Source organism: Aristolochia californica, unplaced genomic scaffold, assembly GCF_029961685.1.
Source record: "Aristolochia californica isolate CCGP_79_NKW_82.1479 unplaced genomic scaffold, dmAriCali1.0.hap1 SCAF_12, whole genome shotgun sequence".
In the NCBI taxonomy this organism is placed as follows: domain Eukaryota; kingdom Viridiplantae; phylum Streptophyta; class Magnoliopsida; order Piperales; family Aristolochiaceae; genus Aristolochia; species Aristolochia californica.
Genome location: NW_027181793.1, coordinates 24,089,050 through 24,110,431, shown reverse-complemented (window position 1 = coordinate 24,110,431; position 21,382 = coordinate 24,089,050). Strand labels below are relative to the sequence as shown.

Sequence of the window (21,382 nt, the reverse complement as noted above, 5' to 3'; positions counted from 1 at the left end):
AGAGAATATGGCAATTTTGAGTACTAATAGGTCATAAATATCAAAGTGAATAAGAGCCCTTCACACGAGGGGAAAAACATTGTGAGAAAGACTTGAAGGTTAAGTCAATAGACTTAAAATTTGAACTTCATCTTCATCTCCTGCTTCAAATTCATTTCATTCATCTATATCCTGAAAGTTAATAACTTTTGTTTCTTGGGTCTTCCAACTCTATAATTGTTTATGTGCTCTAAATGTAAATGCAACAAATATAATTCCATTTCTATGATAAAGAAAGAATTTTAAGAATTGAACTCGGTAAATACGAGTATTCTTAAAAGCTACACCGGTTTGACTGCTTTGATGGCCGTAAGCCTTCTGGTGGGCTTGAGTCCATGAAGGACTGGGCGTGAGCGCTATCTGGACCACTAATCTCTTGGGCTTTCTGTATTATTTCAGGCCCGACATGTGAATCAACAGCATTCCACTCTGGGCAACAGGCGAACAAAGAAAACCATGGTTTCTTCTCCGTCTTTAATGGATCTTCACCTTTGGAGGTAGTCGTAGAATCTTGCTCAATAACCTTCGCTCTGTTTCGAAAAGAAAGATTACCAGCTTCTGAGAAGGAACTTATGATAAAGCAATCCAGGTTAACTATTGTTCATGGATTTAGAACGTAACATGTTCTGCGCAACCAGTTCGACGTTCCTTCACGGAATCGCGACGCTCAAAATCAAAGTCGCAAGGGACGGCAACGGAAAAGTTCCTCAGTAGCGCTAGCGCACGAAAGCTCTCCTCTTATCAATGAAAACGGAAAGCAATTTCAAAATTTTCTTTGCCGGTCCAAAGAAGAATCCAGAGAGGAAAAATGGTACACCACACGGCAGCTTATTTTGTTATCATCGCAACAATAACAATAGAATAGCAAAAACCAAAAATTCTTTGAGCTAAGAGGCGATCGGCTACTTCTGTACGTGTTGTATAGGGAAAAGCAAGAGCTGGTTAAACGTCCAAGGTAAAAAGAGCTTAAAAGCATTGACACTGCAAATGAAATGGATTACACAAAAGCCTTTCTCCACCATGTTTCATTTTGAATATCTCAACATGATTTCCCGGCAGTCAATAGTGGAAGAAACTAGTATACAGGTAGAGGCCCATATTGTAACTGCTGCGGCCGCCCCTCCGTGACACCTCAAAATCCATCACTGCATCTACCAACATCTTCATGTCAATCAACCACAATTTCAGCTTGAAATATACAGAGAAACCGTCAAGCGCATATCTGAGTCACACCCTCCATTAAAAAAAGCTCATATGATCCCTCCATACCTGGTTCCAACACCTTCAACGACAAAAGTTAATGTAGTTATCCGTATTAATACTATGTACATCCACACCCTCTGAAATCAAGGCTCTGCAACTAAACCTATCCATTCATATTAGTCATAACTTCGTTCTGCAATTTCAAGGTCCTAAAATCCTCTTCAAACCCAACTTCTGCTCGGTGGTGAGTCTTGATGGGAACTTCACATCAAACTTTATTCTTAAATTCCCCTTCTTACCTGGTTCCTTTGCTATGGGCATTCCCTCCTTTGAGACGACTAGTTCATAGCCTGGCTTGATTACATCTGTGATTGGTATGGCTAGGTTTCTCCCATCGAGACTCGTCAGTTCAATTGTCATCCCTGTAAGTGCATCCACCAATGATATCCTGCGGTGCACCACCAGGTCATTACCATCTCTCTTGTAAATAGCGTGAGGCTTCTCATCTATGACAAATATGAGGTCAGCAGGAATGATATTGGGCTGCTCATGACCCTTCTCAGGAAATGTGATTTTTGTGCCCTTCTTCCATCCAGGTTTGATGTCTATAGTCAAGATCTCCTCCACAGAGGTGGTTCTACTGCAAACAAATTACAACAAAATAAACCACATAAACTTTACTTTATACACAATGGAATAGGTTCAAATAACAGAATTTTACCACTACCAGGACAACAATACTTCTCAACACAGAACACAATTATGCACATTCATTAATTAACAGCTCCAAATAGAGACAAACTCTGCCAAGACAGAATAAAAGAGATACACACAAGAAACAATTGGACAGTATCAAGGAGATATGATAATAGAATTGTGAATGCAAAGATGCAGCAATATATGTTATCACATCAGAGTATACAAGGAAGAGTTTTGTTTCATCATCCGAAAACACCACTGCCTGAAAAATGAACAGAAAACGCAGCCCAGCACCCATGAGATAGAAAGTTAGAGCCTCTCAAGTGCTGGAATCAAGGGTAGATTTCCTCCACAGTACTTTGCATAGATGCATTATTACTGCTCTTCAAGCTAACCAATGGGAGGTATGCATTGGAGAGCAACTAACTGGTCCAGTTGATGTTGTCCTATTTACCATTGTCCACAAACCACATCAAAAGCAAGCAAATAACAAATGCTCCCATTACTCTTGTTTTCCCTATGACATAGTTTCAGAACCACTGATTTGCTTGATAATCCCCCAATGTATTTCCGGGCAAACACACTACACAACTGAAAAATTGCTAAAGAAAATTTGAGGCTATCAGATTTCTAATAGCACATGGCGAATCAATAGACAATAGAATTGCCTTATAAACAAAGGCATGATGCTTAGCACATCAAATGTTCACTTGTTTAATACATTTGAACTCTAGGTGGACATAGGAAAATCCAAGCAATTAGACTTGTGACCGTCACAAAGCATGTACATGTAACTAGATATCTGCATAGCAGGAAAACTATGTAATCCAGCTGATTTCAAAAAGCCAACCTCCTATTTGTCACCATAATATGTCACCCTCCGAAAACTGTTTCTGCACCAAAACTGTAATACTTTACAACTAAATTTCAGAAGTACAATAATTCAATGGCAGTGGCTTACAGAGCAATGGCAGCTTTTAATGACAAGAGAACAGAAAGTTTCAACCAGACAACAGGGACCTATAATTAGTTAAACACTTTATAAGCTGCTCTGAGTTTCCAAGATGAAGGTACCCCTATAAGGTTCTCTGAATATCTATTTGAGAGCTTATTCCTCTCTAAACAGACATGATATATTATTTTTTGAATTATGATAGGGTATCTCTTTAGGAAACAATAATGCCACACACCTGATTTGCACCTACACCCAAGATTATACTTTGATCAAATCAAGAACAAATAAGTAACAAATAATATATTAAAGTTGTTATTCCTAAGATTGTGGTAGTAACAAAGAACTGATATCATGAAATAATAACCAGTTCAAAAATCTACACAACTGAAAGATATAAGCACAAAAAGCTCAATAATCATCATCTGTTACAATGACAGCCACATGTCTAGCACATGCACATGCATCATCATAAAGACAAAGTATTATCAAAACCAATACATAAAAGTTACCTCCAATTTTGGCTCTCATAACTACACATTACTCAAACAACACTTTGAGATTGAAGGCTCACATCAAATTCATGAATTCACAATATTTGAACAGCTCAACCAAAACTGCAGATGCAAATGAATGACCTAAATCAAGTTGACATTATGTCACAATTCACTGGTAGAAAATAATTAAACAAAATTGAAATAATTCAAACCATCATTCAACTCTAGATAAGTCGACCCATATTGTTCAAATACAGTTTTTCATCCACTCAACAGGTTTAAAGAGAAGTTTACCCATGAATGGATGGCACAAATTTTGTCCACTTATTTTAGGTTTGAACTGTTTTCATTGAACAGTTAACAAGAGACAAATTTGCATCAACAGGTCTAAGAACTATGTACAAGTAATTTGATTTTTAGAAGATCCATATGTAACTAGCATGACCACATTACCCATTAATGACCAATTGTATTAGTTAATGATATTACCAAATTTTGGACAAGTTACTCTTTTCTAATCAGTCAATAACAAAGGTTGGCTCAAATAAGAACAACTTAGTTTGGCTATTGGTAAAAAACTATATCAGCAAAAAGAATTATTGGTCATATCATTAATTGCTAATCCAAATAGCAAATACTAGAAGTATCTCACATCTAGTTTTTGGTGAAAGGTTCACATCAGTGCCATCAGAGTCAAACCAAACCAGCCAGCTGAACCAGGTTCAACTGAGCTGCTCCTTTTGCAAGTTCAAAAGGAAAAAAATTCAGGGGGGAAGCAAAAGCCTGGCTGACCAAGTTGGTTCAAATGATTTGATAGGTTGACTGGTCCCTCCATGACTAGAGCCTTTGGTCCATCAGCTATCAATGATTTGGTAAGGTGATATTGCTCGCATTTCGGATCTAGTTGTTCATCAGATCAAAAGATGCACAATGAACACTAATAAATTACTCAAATTATGCCAACTTAGGGTTGTTTTTGCCCAAGATCAGTGGTCCAAATAGTTTGATGCAAGTGATTCATTTGCAACTCTAGTCTTAAAAACCACTTTGATCAATTGAAACTAATGTGGATCCTAGAAACAGATGGCTATATGTGAAGAAAGTATGCACTGATTCAGAATCCAAGTAATATTCAACTGTGGGAAAAGAAAACTCTGAAGCTTTTAATCAAAGACCTGTCAAAGACAAGTGAAAAACATATGCCACATTCTGATTCCTGAAAGAAAGCAATTTCAAACAAGAACACTAGACTTTTGAAAAGAGGATATACTAAAGCACAGATCATTTGTACCAGCCATCCATGACACAACAAAGAAGACTTATGAAGTACATCATAGCCAAGGATCATGCATCTATGAGCAGTCTGATTGAAAAAATAAATAAAAAGAAATGAAAAGAAATAAACTCCAGTTTAAATGACCTTGATTAATACTGATAACAGATGCAACACTAGTTTTTAGGTCAACAGCTAAAAATCTAAAAGATGAATTTCTTAGTAAAAAGATTGGTTGACATTTTTTTTTAAGCTTCAAAATAATGTAATTGACACATAATTCTCCACTGAACTAAACTTCCAGAGGAAGACTTCAATGACTTTATGGAATGCAAAATACAAAGATTTTTCAAGAGAAGAAACCCAAAAAATTCCATTGCCCGTTCCAAATCATACAACATAAATGTCATTTGTTAAATTTGATAGTAGGCCTATGACCCAAACTAGCATGTTTTGCAGAATCATATATGGTGAAAAAAATAAAAATGAAAGAGTTTGGAAAGAATGAATATCAAATTTGGGACACAACGACATATTCATAGTTCAATTTTCTATCAATTTGCAAAGAACTGTTCACTAATCATCTACGCTATTCTCTTTATACTTGAAAAAAAAACATTACTTACATAGACTGGATAAATTTGAACTAATCAACAAAGCAAAAGACCCAGAAAACAACTCTATTTACCCGTATGCATCGGTAACAATTCTGGATATCTTCATCCTCCTCTTGGATCCAGAGTACAACTCCTCCAATGAGCAAGGCAACTTGTTCTCAACCGGTGGTGCCTTTCTCGGACCAGCATCGCCATTAGACGTCCTGAAGAAAGCCTCCGCAGGGAAATTTCCGTTCCCGCCACGACCGGCGCCAAACAATTCTGCAAATATATCCTCTGCAGATCGAAACCCATTGAAATGGGGCCCTCCTGGAGCGGAAGAAGGGGGCGGAACACCGACCTTGAGCCCTTCCTCGCCGTACTGGTCGTAGATCTGCCGCTTCTGCGGGTCACTGAGTACGTCATAAGCTTCGGAGATTTGCTTGAATCTGGCCTCCGCTTCCTTCTTGTTCTTAGGGTTCTTATCCGGGTGCCATTTCATGGCCAGCCGCCTGTAAGCTTTCTTCAGGTCATCGTCCGTAGCAGTTCGCCCCACTTTCAAGATATTGTAGTAATCCACCCCCATTTCCCCCTCTCGTTTTCTCTGCGTCTTGGGAAATTGGGAAATCGAATCAGACAGAAGAGTAGAGAATTCCTAAGCCCATGATATGCGAATTATTGGAGTCCTCATCATTCGAAAGTCTGCGCTGCTTGCTGGTATGCTCTTTGTTTGTTATCGTGAGGTCGGGATCGACTGTGATCTTTGCGCACGACAACTTCGAAAGTCCAGAAGGTTCGGCATCCGACGACAGATCACATCAGAGCCCTCGGTTCCCTCGATATGGCCCAATATGGAAGGAATATCACGGGCCCCTGTTGCGTTTTTCATTTACTGCCGATGACTTAGAGCTGGAAAAAAAACAAAATTAAAGACGCGCTTTTCATGGAAACCTGCCTTCCTCATTTCCCTCCACAAAGTCCGACTCTTAATTTTTCCGTTAAAAGAAGACGCCCTGTTCGATTTCTACAATCCAGCCAGATCAGTAATGAACTTTATTAATTGCTTCAAATTAATAAAGAAAAAAAGCTTCAAATTCAACTCTCGCACCTTTGAATCTTCTTTTCCTTCCTCTTCTAGCTTCCCGGTTAAAATCCCATATAAAAAGTAACCCATCTCCTCCAATTTACTCTACATCACGTCGTCCGATAACCTAGCGACAAAAGTGTTTATCGAAATTCCAGACTGTTGATTCCGTTATTATATTAGCCCTCAAGAGCTCTTACCCCAGATCCTTGCCCCTCGGATCAAGAGAAGGATTTCCCTTTCTTTCTCTCACCTTCTCGATGGCGGAAAACAGGAAACAGAGCTCGGACTCCCCATTGCAAGATTTTAAAGTCTCACGCAATGCACATACAGATGCCGACGAACACTACCGAAAGGATTGGCTTTATTCGAGAATGAAGCTTACATATTTAATCAGATCAACAGTGGTGGATATAGTAATTGGAATCGAGAGGGGCAAGGGTGACGCACGCAATGCAGAATTGCTGGTACCAACGAGACATGAAAATGCGTGTGAATGACACGCACGCAGTATCTTTCCTCTCATCTGATGAACCAGAAAATATATGCGCGTCCCCAAAAGAATCACGACGGATCTGATCGACATACCAACCACTAAAATGGGCCCACCTTGGTAACGACTGCAGAACCGAAATCGGAATCGTGAGTTTCTCATTTGGCCATAATTTACGTCGTGACATGAATTCGTAGACTAACGCATATGGGATGAAAAGTCCATAGCTTTGGGCTCTCCTTGTTCTTTGGCCCATTATCGTAATGGACCCACTTCATCATTGCAGATAAAACCCGATAAAGGGTCTTAAAAAGAATCAAGACCAAGTCCACTTAATCTAATATTTTATAATCTAGTGGATTAGTTAGACGTAAGTTGTCTAATAAATTACTTTTCCAGTGATGATTAAAGGGAAGAAGAAAAGGGAAAATGTGTGTGTCACATGACTAGTTGTTGGGTTTTATGATTGACATCAAGATAATCACGTTAAAGCAAAAAAGTAAGATAATCCTAATGAAGACCCCAGTTGTTAAAGTTGGTTTAAATCCATTCACACCGCTCGTCAAAAGTGTGTTCAGTAATTTTCTAAAGAGAAAATTAGTAAATATTATTTAAAAAATTGCTTAATAACCCCAGATGGACCCCATAGAGAATTACATTATTTTCTTGTTGATAATTTACATTAACATATGTGGAATAATTATAATTTTTATCTTATTTAAAAAATATATATATTATTTTATTTTATCCTAATGTTGTATTTTTAGTTTGTGTTATTAGATATTATACGTAAAAATATTGACAACATTATAGGAACTTGACATTTACCTTGAGGTCATATTTCTTTTCCTCCTTTTGCAATAATTGTCTTTGGTAAATTAAAATGATTATTATATTATCTTATAAGAAAATTTCTTTTTGATTTATTAGTAGCAGATATTAAGAAGGAAGAATGTTGAATAGTGTATTACCCAATACGTATATTTTAGTTTTGTATATTAGGGTATAAGTAGGATGTAGCTTACTAGCCTTTGCTTATTCAGCCTCTATAAACTAATTATAAAATCTTTTTTTTTATAAAAGAGAAAAGCAAAAGTTTCAATATAATTAGTATGGATGATTCATTTTTCTCACAAGAATAATCATTTATCTTAGATACTATATTCTTTTTTATGTCAAATTATTTTCTATCCTCTTTATTTTAGTATCATTTTTTAAATTAATAAAATAAGTAAAAATGTGACAGAAAAGATTTAAGTTTATTTTTTAACTTAACAAGCTTGGACTCGATAAAGATATGATTCTTTGCTTTGAATGGGTTTTGATTTCTTTGAATTTTAAATATTTTCTATAAAAAATTTCCCTTTCCATAAGAAATTTTATTATTTAATAATTTGTTATTAACTTTGAAACTTGAAATCAATGCTAATACTCCATTATAAATGTATTCACTTACTTGTTTCTCATTATTTTACTCTCACCATAAAAAAATGGATTCAATGCCTTTAACCTTTTATAAAAGTATTTTGTTTGCTCTTTTACATGGAAAAGGAACAACATAAGCTAAATTCAAAAATTGTGGAGCACTCTTCAAATGATCCTAGTCATAAATAACTAGATTACCAGAGAGAAATATATGTATATTTCTATTCCTAAGAGCAAAACAATCTTCTTTTTGAAGAATAACTCGTAACTACTTTATTTTTACTGTAATTCAATAGATTTTATTCATTAAACAATTGTTGGTTTTCTTGGTGTACAAATTTTTTATATATTCATTATTATAAATACATCAATACAGTCACTTTGAGTTATAAACACTTCAAATTTATAAAAGAAGTTTCAAAATACTTTAGGTAGAAATATTTAACACCTAAAATGAAAAATGCAACTCTTGTTGAGAGTTAACAACCATAACATATCAATTTTTGTACGGAATAGATGAAATGTAGATACTTGATTAACTCTGGAAATAGTGGATCACATCTACATATTATTTGGGCACATATTGTTTACAATCATGCACATAAAAGAAGGAGAAAACTAATATATTTTGTGATTAGTATTTTCTTTAAACTTTTTATATTTCATTAAAAATTCTTATAAGAAGTACATTTAGAGCTCTTAAGAAAGTTCTTATAAGAAGTATAATTAGATTATGTATATAATAATATTTTATAATATTTTTATTTAATAACATATTTATACATTTAGTTAATTAAAAAATTTTATTTACAAAATTAAAAAGTAAAAAATACACATTAGTACAACCAAATTGGAATATTACCTCTTTTTTTAAACTATGTTTAACATTTTTATTTTTATTTTTTTCCATCTCGCTACTAGTTGCCCCCTAGTTTTGTGTTTGGAACCATTGGAAGACTTTTAATTAACAATAACATTTGTGAAGACTGAAGGACTAAAGTCACCATAAATAATGTAATTATTTTAGACATTATTCCTTTTGTGTTTTTTAAAAATTATTTTAGATAAAATGACAGATCTTGGTAATTATGGCAATCTTGACGTGACATTGAATTACTAATTCAATTTTTTTTTTTTTTATAATTCTTGATAGAATCCTCTTTTGGTGCTATCTTACCCAAAAAATACTATGAATGAATGTTCTTCCTCTTATGAAACTTGTGATTAAAAAAACAATAGTTCAAATGTTGGTCTTCTACCACAATATGAAAAGCCATTGTGAAAAGTCAATATTTATTTTATTTTATTTCTTATTATTGTAAAGTGCATAAGATGGAGGGAAACTTTTTAAAATAACTTATTTTTCTAATTGGATTCTTTTACATAATTTTTTTATAGTTTATATTTCTTATAATATTTTAATCAAAAGTAGATTATTTATCAAAAGTATTCTACATGTGAACGTATTATGGGAATCATGCTTGCTAGTATATTTGATTAAAATATTTGTAAAATACAACATCATCATACAATAGAGATATCTATCAATGATCTTCAAGTTCTAGCCCATATGGTTTGTGAAATGATATACATTATTACAAAATTCATGCATATTGAACAATACATAACAAAGAGTTATGATTCAACGTCTAACTTTTTTATCTTTTATTTTTCCATGTATGTTTCTCTTCCTTTTTTTTTTTTTTTGTCAAATAGAAGATCAATTTAAAGAAAAATAAGTGAGATCAATTACATTGAGATGTTTTCACTTTTGTATCTAATGTATTAGACAATACATTAAATAGGTTGTTAACAATTTATAAGAGTCTTGCTATTCTTTCTTTATCTTTTATTTTTTCAGTTAGTTTCTCTGTCACAAAATGTTGTCAAAGGTTGCTTCCTTTTTCACAATGATCAACTTTTTGTATTAAATTTATCTATTAATATGTTTGTCTTTGCTTATTATTCTTCCATTTGATTTGTTAATTGACATTCAAATAGTCAAACACTAGCGAATTATTCACAATTTTTTATATTTTTTTATTCATTTTTTTTCTCCCTTATTTGCTATGTAGAAAAAGTGAAAATTATAGGTTTTACATGAATATTTGCATGATTATTAACATGAGTATGTATGTATTGCTAGTTTGTTAAAAAAATAATTAATGTATTACTGGAACATCCAATTAATTAACTTGTGCATATCTATCTGTTTGGTCTTGTGCATATCTATCTGTTTGGTCTTGAGTGGAAACTGTTAACCAAATTTATAAGTAGAATAAACAGATAGTTCATTCAACTTTTTTTATTGTCATATTTTAATTATAATATTATTTTTTATATTATCTTAATGTTGGAAGTTTCAAAGGCTTATTATGCTTGGAGAATAAATATAGAAGTTATAAAACGTAGTTCTACAAGTATGGACATAAAGAACTTTAAAATAAGAGTATCATTTTGCACAATTTTAGGGTTTTCCCCTCAAAATGTAGCATTCCTTAAATGTTGCATCGTTTTTTCACAAGTTGTTGAATCCAAAGTTATCCAAAAACAATATTGATTTCAAACATTTGTGACTAATAGATTGGGACTAAAAGAGTATAGTATTAATCTTAAAGAAATAACTAGGGGTATAAACAATATATTGAAAAATTAAAATAAGCTATTTATTTTGTTGTTCTTATTTTTAGTTGCTTATTTTGTATGATTATGTGTCACTAGTTGCTTATTCTACTCATTTTTTGCCCTTTTACATGTGTGACTATTCTATTTCTATTTATTTACTCATTTATTGTTTGGTTTAAAATGGTAAAAATAAAAAAAGGTTATTGATAAAAAAAAAATTAAGTACTTAAAAATTAAAAATATTATATCACATTAGTGTAAGAAAACTTTGAAATAACATAATACGAAACCAAAAAACATTTACCCAATTCATTGAGAAATTTAGTATCATGCATATGAGTTTAAAAAACACCAACATATATATTTTAAACTTGGTAGTTTTAATGTGATTTTATATTTCTGAATGAATCATTCAACTTAATTGAAGGGTTGAGGCAGTGCGTGCTTTGACTTAGGCAAAACAAATGAGGAGAAAAAGAATTCGAAAATAAAATAATAAAAAAAATTGGTAGATACTAATTTTATTTTTTCAAAGTAGGATAGCTAATGTAGCTAACTATTTTTATGAGACATTATTTATAGGTATTTTTATTAATTATAACTTATTATGTCTTTTTTATTGCAATATGAAAGAGATTTCAATTCAATTAGTTGACCATTTGGTGCAACTTTAATAGCATAATTCAAGCGTCCCTCATAGTTCTAGTACGTCAACTTTTTTTGATTTTCTTTTTTTATAGATTCTTCTTCGGGTGGGATAAGGTTAGATGTAGAGTTGGAACAAATATGTAATTAAAAGAAAGTAATAATGATGATATGTAACTTAGTGTTTCAAGTGCACCTAGCTATCCAAATCACGATTTTGGAACAGATGACGTGGAGTCGCTAAGTGATGTTTATGCATAGGATACAATTTTATGTGATATGCTTTGCTTGATAGATCTATAACATATTTTAGTTCCAAGACTAATATGCTACTTCTTAGAATAGAGTTCAACGTCATCTTAAATGTTCACCAAATTATTTGTGGTCATAGACATGCATCTCTTTTTACAAGACAAGATGAGGTGTTCTTGGGGTGAAGAATCCAAAGGGAGGCTTGGCTATAAAGTAGATGTAGATATTAGTTTTTTCAATTTGTTGACTTTTATAAGTACATAATATGGAATTTATTGCTTGTGGTGATGTCATATATGTGCAATAGTGATAGGTATTGGTATATTTTCTTGGAAAAATATCACCTTTAATAATAAACCTCTTAGAAATGATCAAACATAAGTTAATAGATAACCAAATAGATTTTTGGATGCTTAAAAGGATTTTGGGTGTAACCTTTTTATGTAGAACTTGACATTCAACATGGGTAACTTCTAGTGGAAAATTATTCACATTTGATGATGAGACTTTAGTGCTTTATATAGATAACTAAATAGATTTTTGGATGATTAGAAGGATTTTGGGTGTTACCTTTTTTAAGTGGGACTTAGCGTTCAACATGGCAACTTCTAGAGGAAAAATATTCACATTTGGGGATAAGACTTTTAATGTGTTAGGATATGGTGATTATGTAAGTGTTGCATACCCTAAGGAAGTTTAGTATATGAGTGGTTTGAAGACAACCAAAGTTGTATGTGTAGTATACCATATTGTAGCTATAATTGAGGTCAAGTGAGAAGTACGTGTTAATATTACCCCAAGAAAGTTGTTCAAATGACCGATAATGATAAATACCATTTGGTCAAATGCTATAATATTATACTAAGAAAGTTATTCAAATGAGCAATCTTTAATAGTGCCTATTTGTGTCTTATATAATTGTCTATAATTTCCACCAATTGGCATTTAGGCTTTGTAGTACTATATCTCTACCAACTTTTGAACACGTCATGGAAAATCTTATTAATGGTCAATTACACAATTCATAATCTAATGGTGAGGTTCATTGGTTTTGATTGACAAATTGATAAAAGATGTCTTTGTGGAGCACTTTATGTTTTGTTCCAACATCACGAAATGAAGTGCTTACATTGTGGAATGGTACAAATAGAAGACTGATGTTTGGGTATTAAAAATCGAAAAATATCAAACTATTGTTAAAAGTCTAATAGATTGACACGTTAAAAGTATATCATGTGACTCATATCTCACAATAAGTATATGAATTCAAAAGTGGATTTCGGGTGTTAATTTAATAATCGATTTAGGATGCTCACTAGATTTTAGATTCACTTAAATGCAACATAACTTTGTGGAACACTTTACGTTTTGTTCCAACACCACGAAGTGAAGTTTTTACATTAGCGAATGGTGAAAATGGAAGTTTGAGGCATGAGGATATCAAAGATCGAAAAACCTTAAACTCTTTTGAAACCTGAAAAAGATTTACAAGTTAAAAGTATATCTTGTGGCCCAAATTTCACAAGTATATGTATTCATAAGTGGGTTTCTGATGTTAATTAAATAATCTACTTATGACGCCAAAAGTTGCATAACTTGATGTAGTACTCTATGTTTTGTTCCAACATTAGGAAATGAAGTTTTTACATTGGGGGCATGGTGCAAAAAAAAGTCTGAGGCATGAGGATATTAAAGATTGAAAACAATTCAAACTCTTATCGGAACTTTAAAAGATTGACATGTTAAAAGTATATCATGTGGTTCAAATTTCACAACAAGTATATGTATTAATAAGTGGGTTTTTTGTGCTAATTAAATAATCTACTTACGATGTCAACAAATTTTTGGATTCACTCAAAAACAATATAACTTTGTGAAATACTCTATGTTTTGTTCCAACATCATGAAATGAAGTGTTTACATTAGGAAATGGTGTACGTGGAAGTTTGAGGCATGAAGATATTAAAGATTAAAAAAATTCAAACTCTTATTGAAACCCTTATAGTTTGACATGTTAAAAGTATATCATGTGACTCAAATTTTACAGCAAGTACATGTATTCATAAGTGGGTTTTTGGTATTCATTCAATAATCTACTTAAGATGCTAACAAATTTTTGGTTTCCACTTAACAACAACATAACTTTTATAACTATGGGTTAGTCCATTGTCGTACATGTTTTGAGAAACCTTAAGCTTTGAGAGTCATAATGATTCAAACTCCTAAGAAACCCCATAGATGTTGGAAAATCTAGAAGAAAAAAAAATTATGCTATAATTACATAAACTTCACATCCAAAAAAAGATTGAAAACTCTGCCAAATAGCCATTTTTTGTCGCAACTCCACCTTACCTCCTTGCACATGATCATAGTTTCTTCATCACTCGTCATATAGAGATTATTAACAAATTCAAATGGCTAGTTGATCAAAGAAGCTCAAATTCAAGTGTTCATTCAATTACACCAGTAAAAATCATTCATAGAGATCGAATCAAAGAACCAAGTTCGGAGATAGCACCCTACATGATATTGTTCACACAAAAAAAGGAGAAATTATGCAAAACCTGCTACAAAATTGGGTGTGTATTATCCTACTGAAATAAAGAACAATGTCTTATTAAACCTATCAATATTTTTTTATCTCCAAATAAATAACCAGACAAATATGTTGAAGCGAAATTGACCAATAAAGGGATGCAGTCTGAATATATTCTTATAGTTTAAGATTCCTAAGTACCGTGTTTATTGTAATTGAAATATATATTTTTTCAAGTTGTTTTAACTCTATGTACCTTACTATGGTACAAATTATAAGTAAGGTAGTCACTCTCAGAAATGATATTAGTGACTGCATTAAAAACTTCTATAATCTCACACCATTTCAATATTTTCTTATTCATCAAGACTTGGTAAACGATAATAAGTTGAGTCTCTATCTTTAAATCTAGGAAATGCAGAAGACAACATGTCATAAGTGGAGTTCTAACTAGTTGGACAATCAATAACCAACCTTTTTGCACGTAGTTGTAGTTGTTGCATAATTTCAAAAAAAGTGTTTCAGACTAATTAATGAATTTCACACCTTCACGTACTTTCTCAATTATATCCTTAATTTCAACAAGACCATCTTGGACTAATAAATTTAGAATATGAACACAACAACACACATGAAATAACTTCCCACAACAAACCACTTTCCTATTGTTTGAAAAATAATCTTTCAAAAATCTCAAACAAATATTATTATATGCATCATTATCAACTGAGGTGATAAATACTTTATTTTTAATTTCCTAATCTTTAGCATCTGCTATGTCAACACCACGATGAGGAGGAATATGCACAAAACTCAAGACACATTTTTGTAGCTTCTAATTATTATCAATAAAATGCACAGTAATAACCATATATTCGATCTTTTGATTTTGGGAGTTCCAAATATATATGGTAAAACTAATCTTGTTAATATCTTTTTTATAAATTTTTTTATTTCTTTTTCTCTGCCTCGTACATTTCCATACACTCTTTCCTAATGGTTTTAAGTGATATTTTTTCATAATTCACTATTGCCATCTTCATTAAAAAAAATTAAATCTCTCATTTTCTACTATCATGAATGGACGTTCATGCATAAGAATCTAATGAGCAACGAGTACTCTTATTCTAACTTATATTTGTCTCCAAAATCCATAAAAAGAAGGCCAAATAGACTCTGATAACACTTAAAATTTATGGTTTTTTGTTTTCACATTACCACTTTTCTACTAGGACAATATTTAAAATGTTGGCTCATATGTGAGGTCACACCACTACTAATAATACTCAAATTGGTTTTACAATGAACACGTTGAACCTTTTTTGTACTATATACAAGTAAGATTTCTTTGAATTCCAACCACACATACCTTTTTGGCTTTTTGATATCTAGATAGAGTCACACTCTTCCTCATTTCGGGTATCTTTATCTATGCTCACTTTTGTTGCATTAGTAGTTTTAAGGGGACATGACTCTGGTGGAGTTGAGTCATTATTTATGGCCACACTAGAATTAGTGTTAACTATTGATATCAATTGAGTATGAGGTGTTGACATTCTTACTTCTACAAAAAATATTACTAATTACAAACATAAAATATAAAATCCAAACAACAAAGATAAATTCAAAAAAATAAAGATTAAAAAATAAATATAGACACATAGATGTGAGAGGAAACAAAGGAAACAAATCATCGCCCACAAACTGAAATGAATGCACCCTAAATTAATTCAAACTTTAGTAGACACTATTGGCATAGGGGATCTTAACCATAGACTACATAGAGATCTTACCTCTAGCATACGCAAGGATAAATCACAACAAAACCCTACTCCCCTTCTCCTCTCAACACATAGCAAACAAAATGAAGAGGAAAAAGAAAAAAACAAACATATAAATTTTACAGGATTGGGGAATGGAGCATGAAGAGAAAGGCTTGAATTTATATAGCCACAAGAGTTTGTGCCATAAATACTACATAAAACCACAAATAGAAAATGAAAGAAGAGGCCAGAGATGGAAACACAAAATTGCAAAGACAAACAGTTTAAAATTTTCTTTTACTATTAGAAATGATTATAGACAAGAAGCAAAGAGAAAGATCCTCCTCAACCCTAAACCCTAAACCCTTCAAAAATACCCAAAGAAAGATCCATGTTTTAAGCTCTGGATAACTAAAAAAAATTATGTTCAAAATAATAACAATATCCATACTAATTGGAAGAAGAACAAACATTAAAGACAAAAATAACAATCAACCAACAAAAATTCAAATGTTTGAAGATTACCCTTCCATGGTCAATATCAATCTCACTATTGATTCTAATTATTAACTTCATGATTATAATTATTATTGAGGAACAAAAGAAAAGTAAAAAAATCATTACAAACTATGAATAATTTTTAAATATTGTAACAAAGAAATGACAAAAAATATGCATTGACATTGACTATTTCAAAAATAGGGATAGAGATAGTTTGATATATATAGGTTAGCACAAGCCCATAGAACCTATTCACCTAATTACCAGAAAAAAAGAGAAAGAAATAAAGAAAGGAAAAAAACAAAAAATATCCTACAAGATAGAGCCACAAGCATGGTACTAGAAACAACCAAAAGGTAGAGAAACCCCCATCTTGTTTTAAAACATTTGAGTGAAAGACAAATAGAAGATGCATATATTAACTAAAATTTGAATGTATTTATCAGTCACCTCAGAGATACTAATAGTTTTACCAATAATGGTGGGTGCTACAGAAAATTGATACGATTTATTACATAATATCAAAAATAAAAAACCAAAAAATATTTGAGCATTTGATAACAAATCCATCTTGCCTAAAATAAGAAAAATGTATTCTATACCTTGAATGGTAAATGTGATGAGGACCTTTCCGAATTGGCATTAAAATGACACACCAAGGGGGAGAGTGTTTAAAGCAATTCGATCTCCAATATGATAATGATTTATCGTATTAAAGAGTAAAGAACGAGATTGGAAATTTCTTCACAACTCACAGAAAGGGAGATATGGCGAATGGAATTTTTTTTAACAAAGGGCTATTTCTCCATTTCTCCCCTTTGCTAATCATGGAGAAATTGTGTTTTTGAACAACTCATAGAACTTCTAAATTTTTTGCAATTTGCATATAACATTAGGGCATAAATTATGAACACGAACAACAAAATTTTTAGAAGAAACGGGCAGAGAATAAAGATGAAAGAAATCAACCAGAGAAAGATGATTTACATGTGGTTGTGGTCTATTCAATGGTTTATTTTGGCAACGCCCAAATCCGGTAGAGCGAGGAAGAAATTGAAAAAGATGAAGATCAACATAGCGGAAATAGAAGGGGAAAGGCAGAAATAAGAAACACATTAAAATTTATAGTTGTTGTTGAGAGAAGATAGCATGCCAAATCTAGAATCACCTACTCTCTCATCTTGATGAAATGGTTCTCCAGGATATGCTCGAAGATCCGCATATCCTAGAAACTGGAGATTGGAGATGTTTTGTCCTCTAGTTCTGACTCCCGGCCCATATTTAAGAAGAAATACTTCAGATTGATTAAGTAAATGAGCCAGCTTGCCATCTCACAAATTGAATTGCCGCTTGTTCGAGTTCGATTCGTTTACTTAAATGAATCTAAAACCGATCACGAATTCGATTCAAGATCGGATTTGTTCGAATCGAACCGAGCCGACCTCGAGCTATTCAGGAATCGGTTTCAATGCCACCCCTATCTCTAAGTGATGTTTATGCTCGAATTCGAGATAGGGTTTATTTGAATCGAACAGAGCTGGCTATGAGCCGAGCTCGAATTATTCACGAACTAGTTCGGTTTGATGCCACCCCTATCTCTAAGTAATGTTTATGCTTGGGATGCTATTTGAAGTGACATACTTTGCTTGATAGATCTGTAACATATTTTAGTTCCAACACCAATGGTATAATTCTTAAAATTTATGAGTTAAATGTAATCTTGGATGTTTGCCAAATTATTTGTGGTCTTAGACATACATCTCTTATTACAAGACAAAGTGAGGTGTCCACTTGGGGTGAAGAATCCAGAGGGAGGCTTAGCCATAGAGCTATTGTAGATATTAGTTTTTTTCAAGTTGCTAAGTTTTATTAGTACATAGTATGGAGTTTATTGTTTGTGGCGATGTCATATATGTGCAATAGTAATAGGTATTGATATATTTTCTTGGGAAAATATCACCTTTAATTATGAACTTCTTAGACATGATCACCTTTAATTATGTTTTCAACTTCTTAATAGATAACTTAATAGATTTTTGAATGCTTAAAAGGATTTTGGGTGTTGCCTTTTTATGTGGAACTTGACATTCAACATGGGTAACTTCAAGTGGAAAGCTATTCATATTTGATGATGAGACTTTTAGTGCTTTAAATAGATAATTAAATAGGTTTTTTTTATATTTAGAAGGATTTTGGGTGTTACCTATTTTAGGTGGGACTTAGCATTCAACATGGGCAACTTCTAGTGGAAAAATATTCATATTTGGTGATGAGACTTTTAGTGGATTGGGACGTGGTGATGGTGATCAGGTAAGTGTTGCAAACCCTAAGGAAGTTGAGAATGTGAGTGGATTGAAGACAACCAAGGTTGCATGTGGAGTATGTCGTATTATTGTTGTAATTAGAGTCAAGTGACAAGTTGGTGACAATATTATACTCAGAAAGTTTTTCAAATGGGAGATTATGATAAATATCATTTGGTCCATGACTATAATATTATACCAAAAAAGTTGTTTAAATAGGCAATCTTTAATAGTGTCCATTTGTGTGTCCTATCTAATTGATTATAATTTCCACCAATTGGCATTTAGGCTTTGTAATACTAATCTACCAACTTTTGAACACGTCATGGAAAATCATGTAATTAGTCGATTACACAATCTGCAATCTAATGGTAAGGTTCATTGTTGGTACAAGTCAAGTTGATTGACAAATTGATAAAAGAGGTTTTGGTGGAACACTATGTTTTGTTCCAATATCACGAAATGAAGTGCTTACATAGCGGAATGGTGCAAATGGAAGACCGAGGCTTGGGGTTTTAAAAATTGAAAAACTTGAAACTCATGTTGAAACCCTAAAAGATTGACATATTAAAAGTATATCATGTAGCTCAAATTTCACAATAAGTATATGTATTAATAAGTGGGTTTCTCGTGTTATTTAAATAATCTACTTATGATGATGACAAACTTGTGGATTCACTTAAAAACAACATAACTTTGTGGAGCACTTTATGTTTTGTTTCAATATCACAAAATAAAGTGTTTACATTGGGGATTGGTGCTAATGGAAATCTACGGCATGGGGATATTAAATATAAAAAAAATTCAATTTTTTATTGAAACCCAAAAATATTTACATGTTAAAAGAGTTTATCATGTGGTTCAAAATTCACAACAATTATATATATTCCTAAGTCAATTTAAGGTGTTAATTAAAAAATCTACTTAAGATGCTAACAAGCTTTTGGATTCACTCAAAAATAACATAACTTTGTGGAACACTCTATGTTTTGTTCCAACATCACGAAATGAAGTGTTTACATTGGGGAATGGTGCACATGGAAGTCTGAGACATGGGAATATTAAATATAAAAAAAAACTCCACACTCTTGTTAAAACCCTAAAAGATTTACATGTTAAAAGTATATCATGTGGGTCAAATTTCACAGTAAGTATCTGTATTCATAAATGAGTTTCTGGTGTTACCTAAATAATCTACTTAGGATGTCAACAAGCTTGTGGAGTCACTAAGCAACATAACTTTGTGGAGCACTCTATATTTTGTTCTAACATTACAAAATGAAGTGTTTAAAATAAGGAATAGTGCACATGGAAGTCTAAGGCATGGGGATCAAACTCTTGTTGAAACCTTAAAAGATTGACTTGTTAAAAGTATATCATGTGGGTCAAATTTCACAACAAGTATGTGTATTCATAAGTGGATTTTTGGTGCTAATCTAATAATCTACTTAAATGCCAACAAGCTTTTGAATTCACTTAAAAACAATAAAACTTTGTTAAGGACTCTATGTTTTGTTCCAGTATCATGAAATGAAGTGTTTACATTGGGGAATAGTGCAAATGGAAGTATGAGGCATGGGGATATTAAAGATAAAAAAACTTCAAACTTTAGTTGAAACCTTAAAAGATTGACATGTTAAAAGTATATCATGCAGCTCAAATTTCACAACAAATATATGTATTTATAAGTCGGTTTGTGGTGTTAATTAAATAATCTACTTAAAATGCTAACAAACTTTTGGATTCACTAAAAAGCAACATAACTTTGTGGCACACTTTATTTTTTGTTTCTATATCACAAAATAGAGTGTTTACATTGGAGAATGATGTTAATAGAAGCTTAAGGCATAGGGATATTAAGATCAAAGAACTTCAAACTTCGTTGAAACCCTAGAAGGTTGACATGTTAAAAACATATCATATGGTTCAAATTTCACAACATGTATATGTATTCATAAGTGGGTTTCTAGTGTTAATTAAATAATCTACTTGGTATGCCCAACACATATTCTTCAAGAGATAAGAAAATATAAGGGAAACTTAATTTCTCTCTTAGTTAATGGACTTTCTCTAAAAAAAAATAGAATTTGGAGAGAAAAAAGAAAGAGAAATCAGAAAAAGTTATAGATAAAAAACTATTGGAGATAAAATAAAGGCCATCGACAATAATTTAATACTTATAGATATTTTATTTCTTAGGTTTGCTTAAAAATTTAAATATTAGTATTTTTTTTCATTTTCTTATGCATTTAAATAATAGAAAACATGTTTCTTTTTTGTTTTCTCTCTTATTTTTCATAATTATCCAAACAAGAGGAAAAAAAATTTCTTTTCTTTTCTTTTCTTTAATTTTTTTTCATTTTTTATGTTCAAAAATACAACTTTGGGGATTGGGGAGTGTTTCGATTTTTAGTAACATATTAAGACCATTAAAATTTATATTTATTTAATTAAATTGATACATAACATAAATTTTACTATAATGAATTGCCTTAA

General features: G+C 32.1%; 1 protein-coding gene across 1 annotated transcript; it reads right to left on the bottom strand.

The window, feature by feature from the left end:
- Positions 1–1,014: 1,014 nt before the first annotated feature.
- Positions 1,015–6,071, bottom strand: LOC137945859 (uncharacterized). The gene is made up of 2 exons (XM_068791923.1): positions 5,352–6,071; positions 1,015–1,882 (listed from the first exon to the last, which is right to left on the bottom strand). The coding sequence occupies exons 1-2, from the start codon at positions 5,843–5,845 to the stop codon at positions 1,444–1,446; spliced, it is 933 nt and encodes a 310-aa protein (XP_068648024.1). The 5' UTR covers positions 5,846–6,071; the 3' UTR covers positions 1,015–1,443.
- Positions 6,072–21,382: the final 15,311 nt, after the last annotated feature.

What these genes read in the sequence shown, in the direction of transcription:
- LOC137945859 (XM_068791923.1), bottom strand. Translation starts at nt 5,845, where the DNA reads ATGGGGGTGGATTACTACAATATCTTGAAAGTGGGGCGAACTGCTACG. An exon ending in ATTGTTACCGATGCATACGG is followed by an intron (nt 1,883 to 5,351) that starts GTAAATAGAGTT and finishes ATTTGTTTGCAG; the next exon opens with TAGAACCACCTCTGTGGAGG.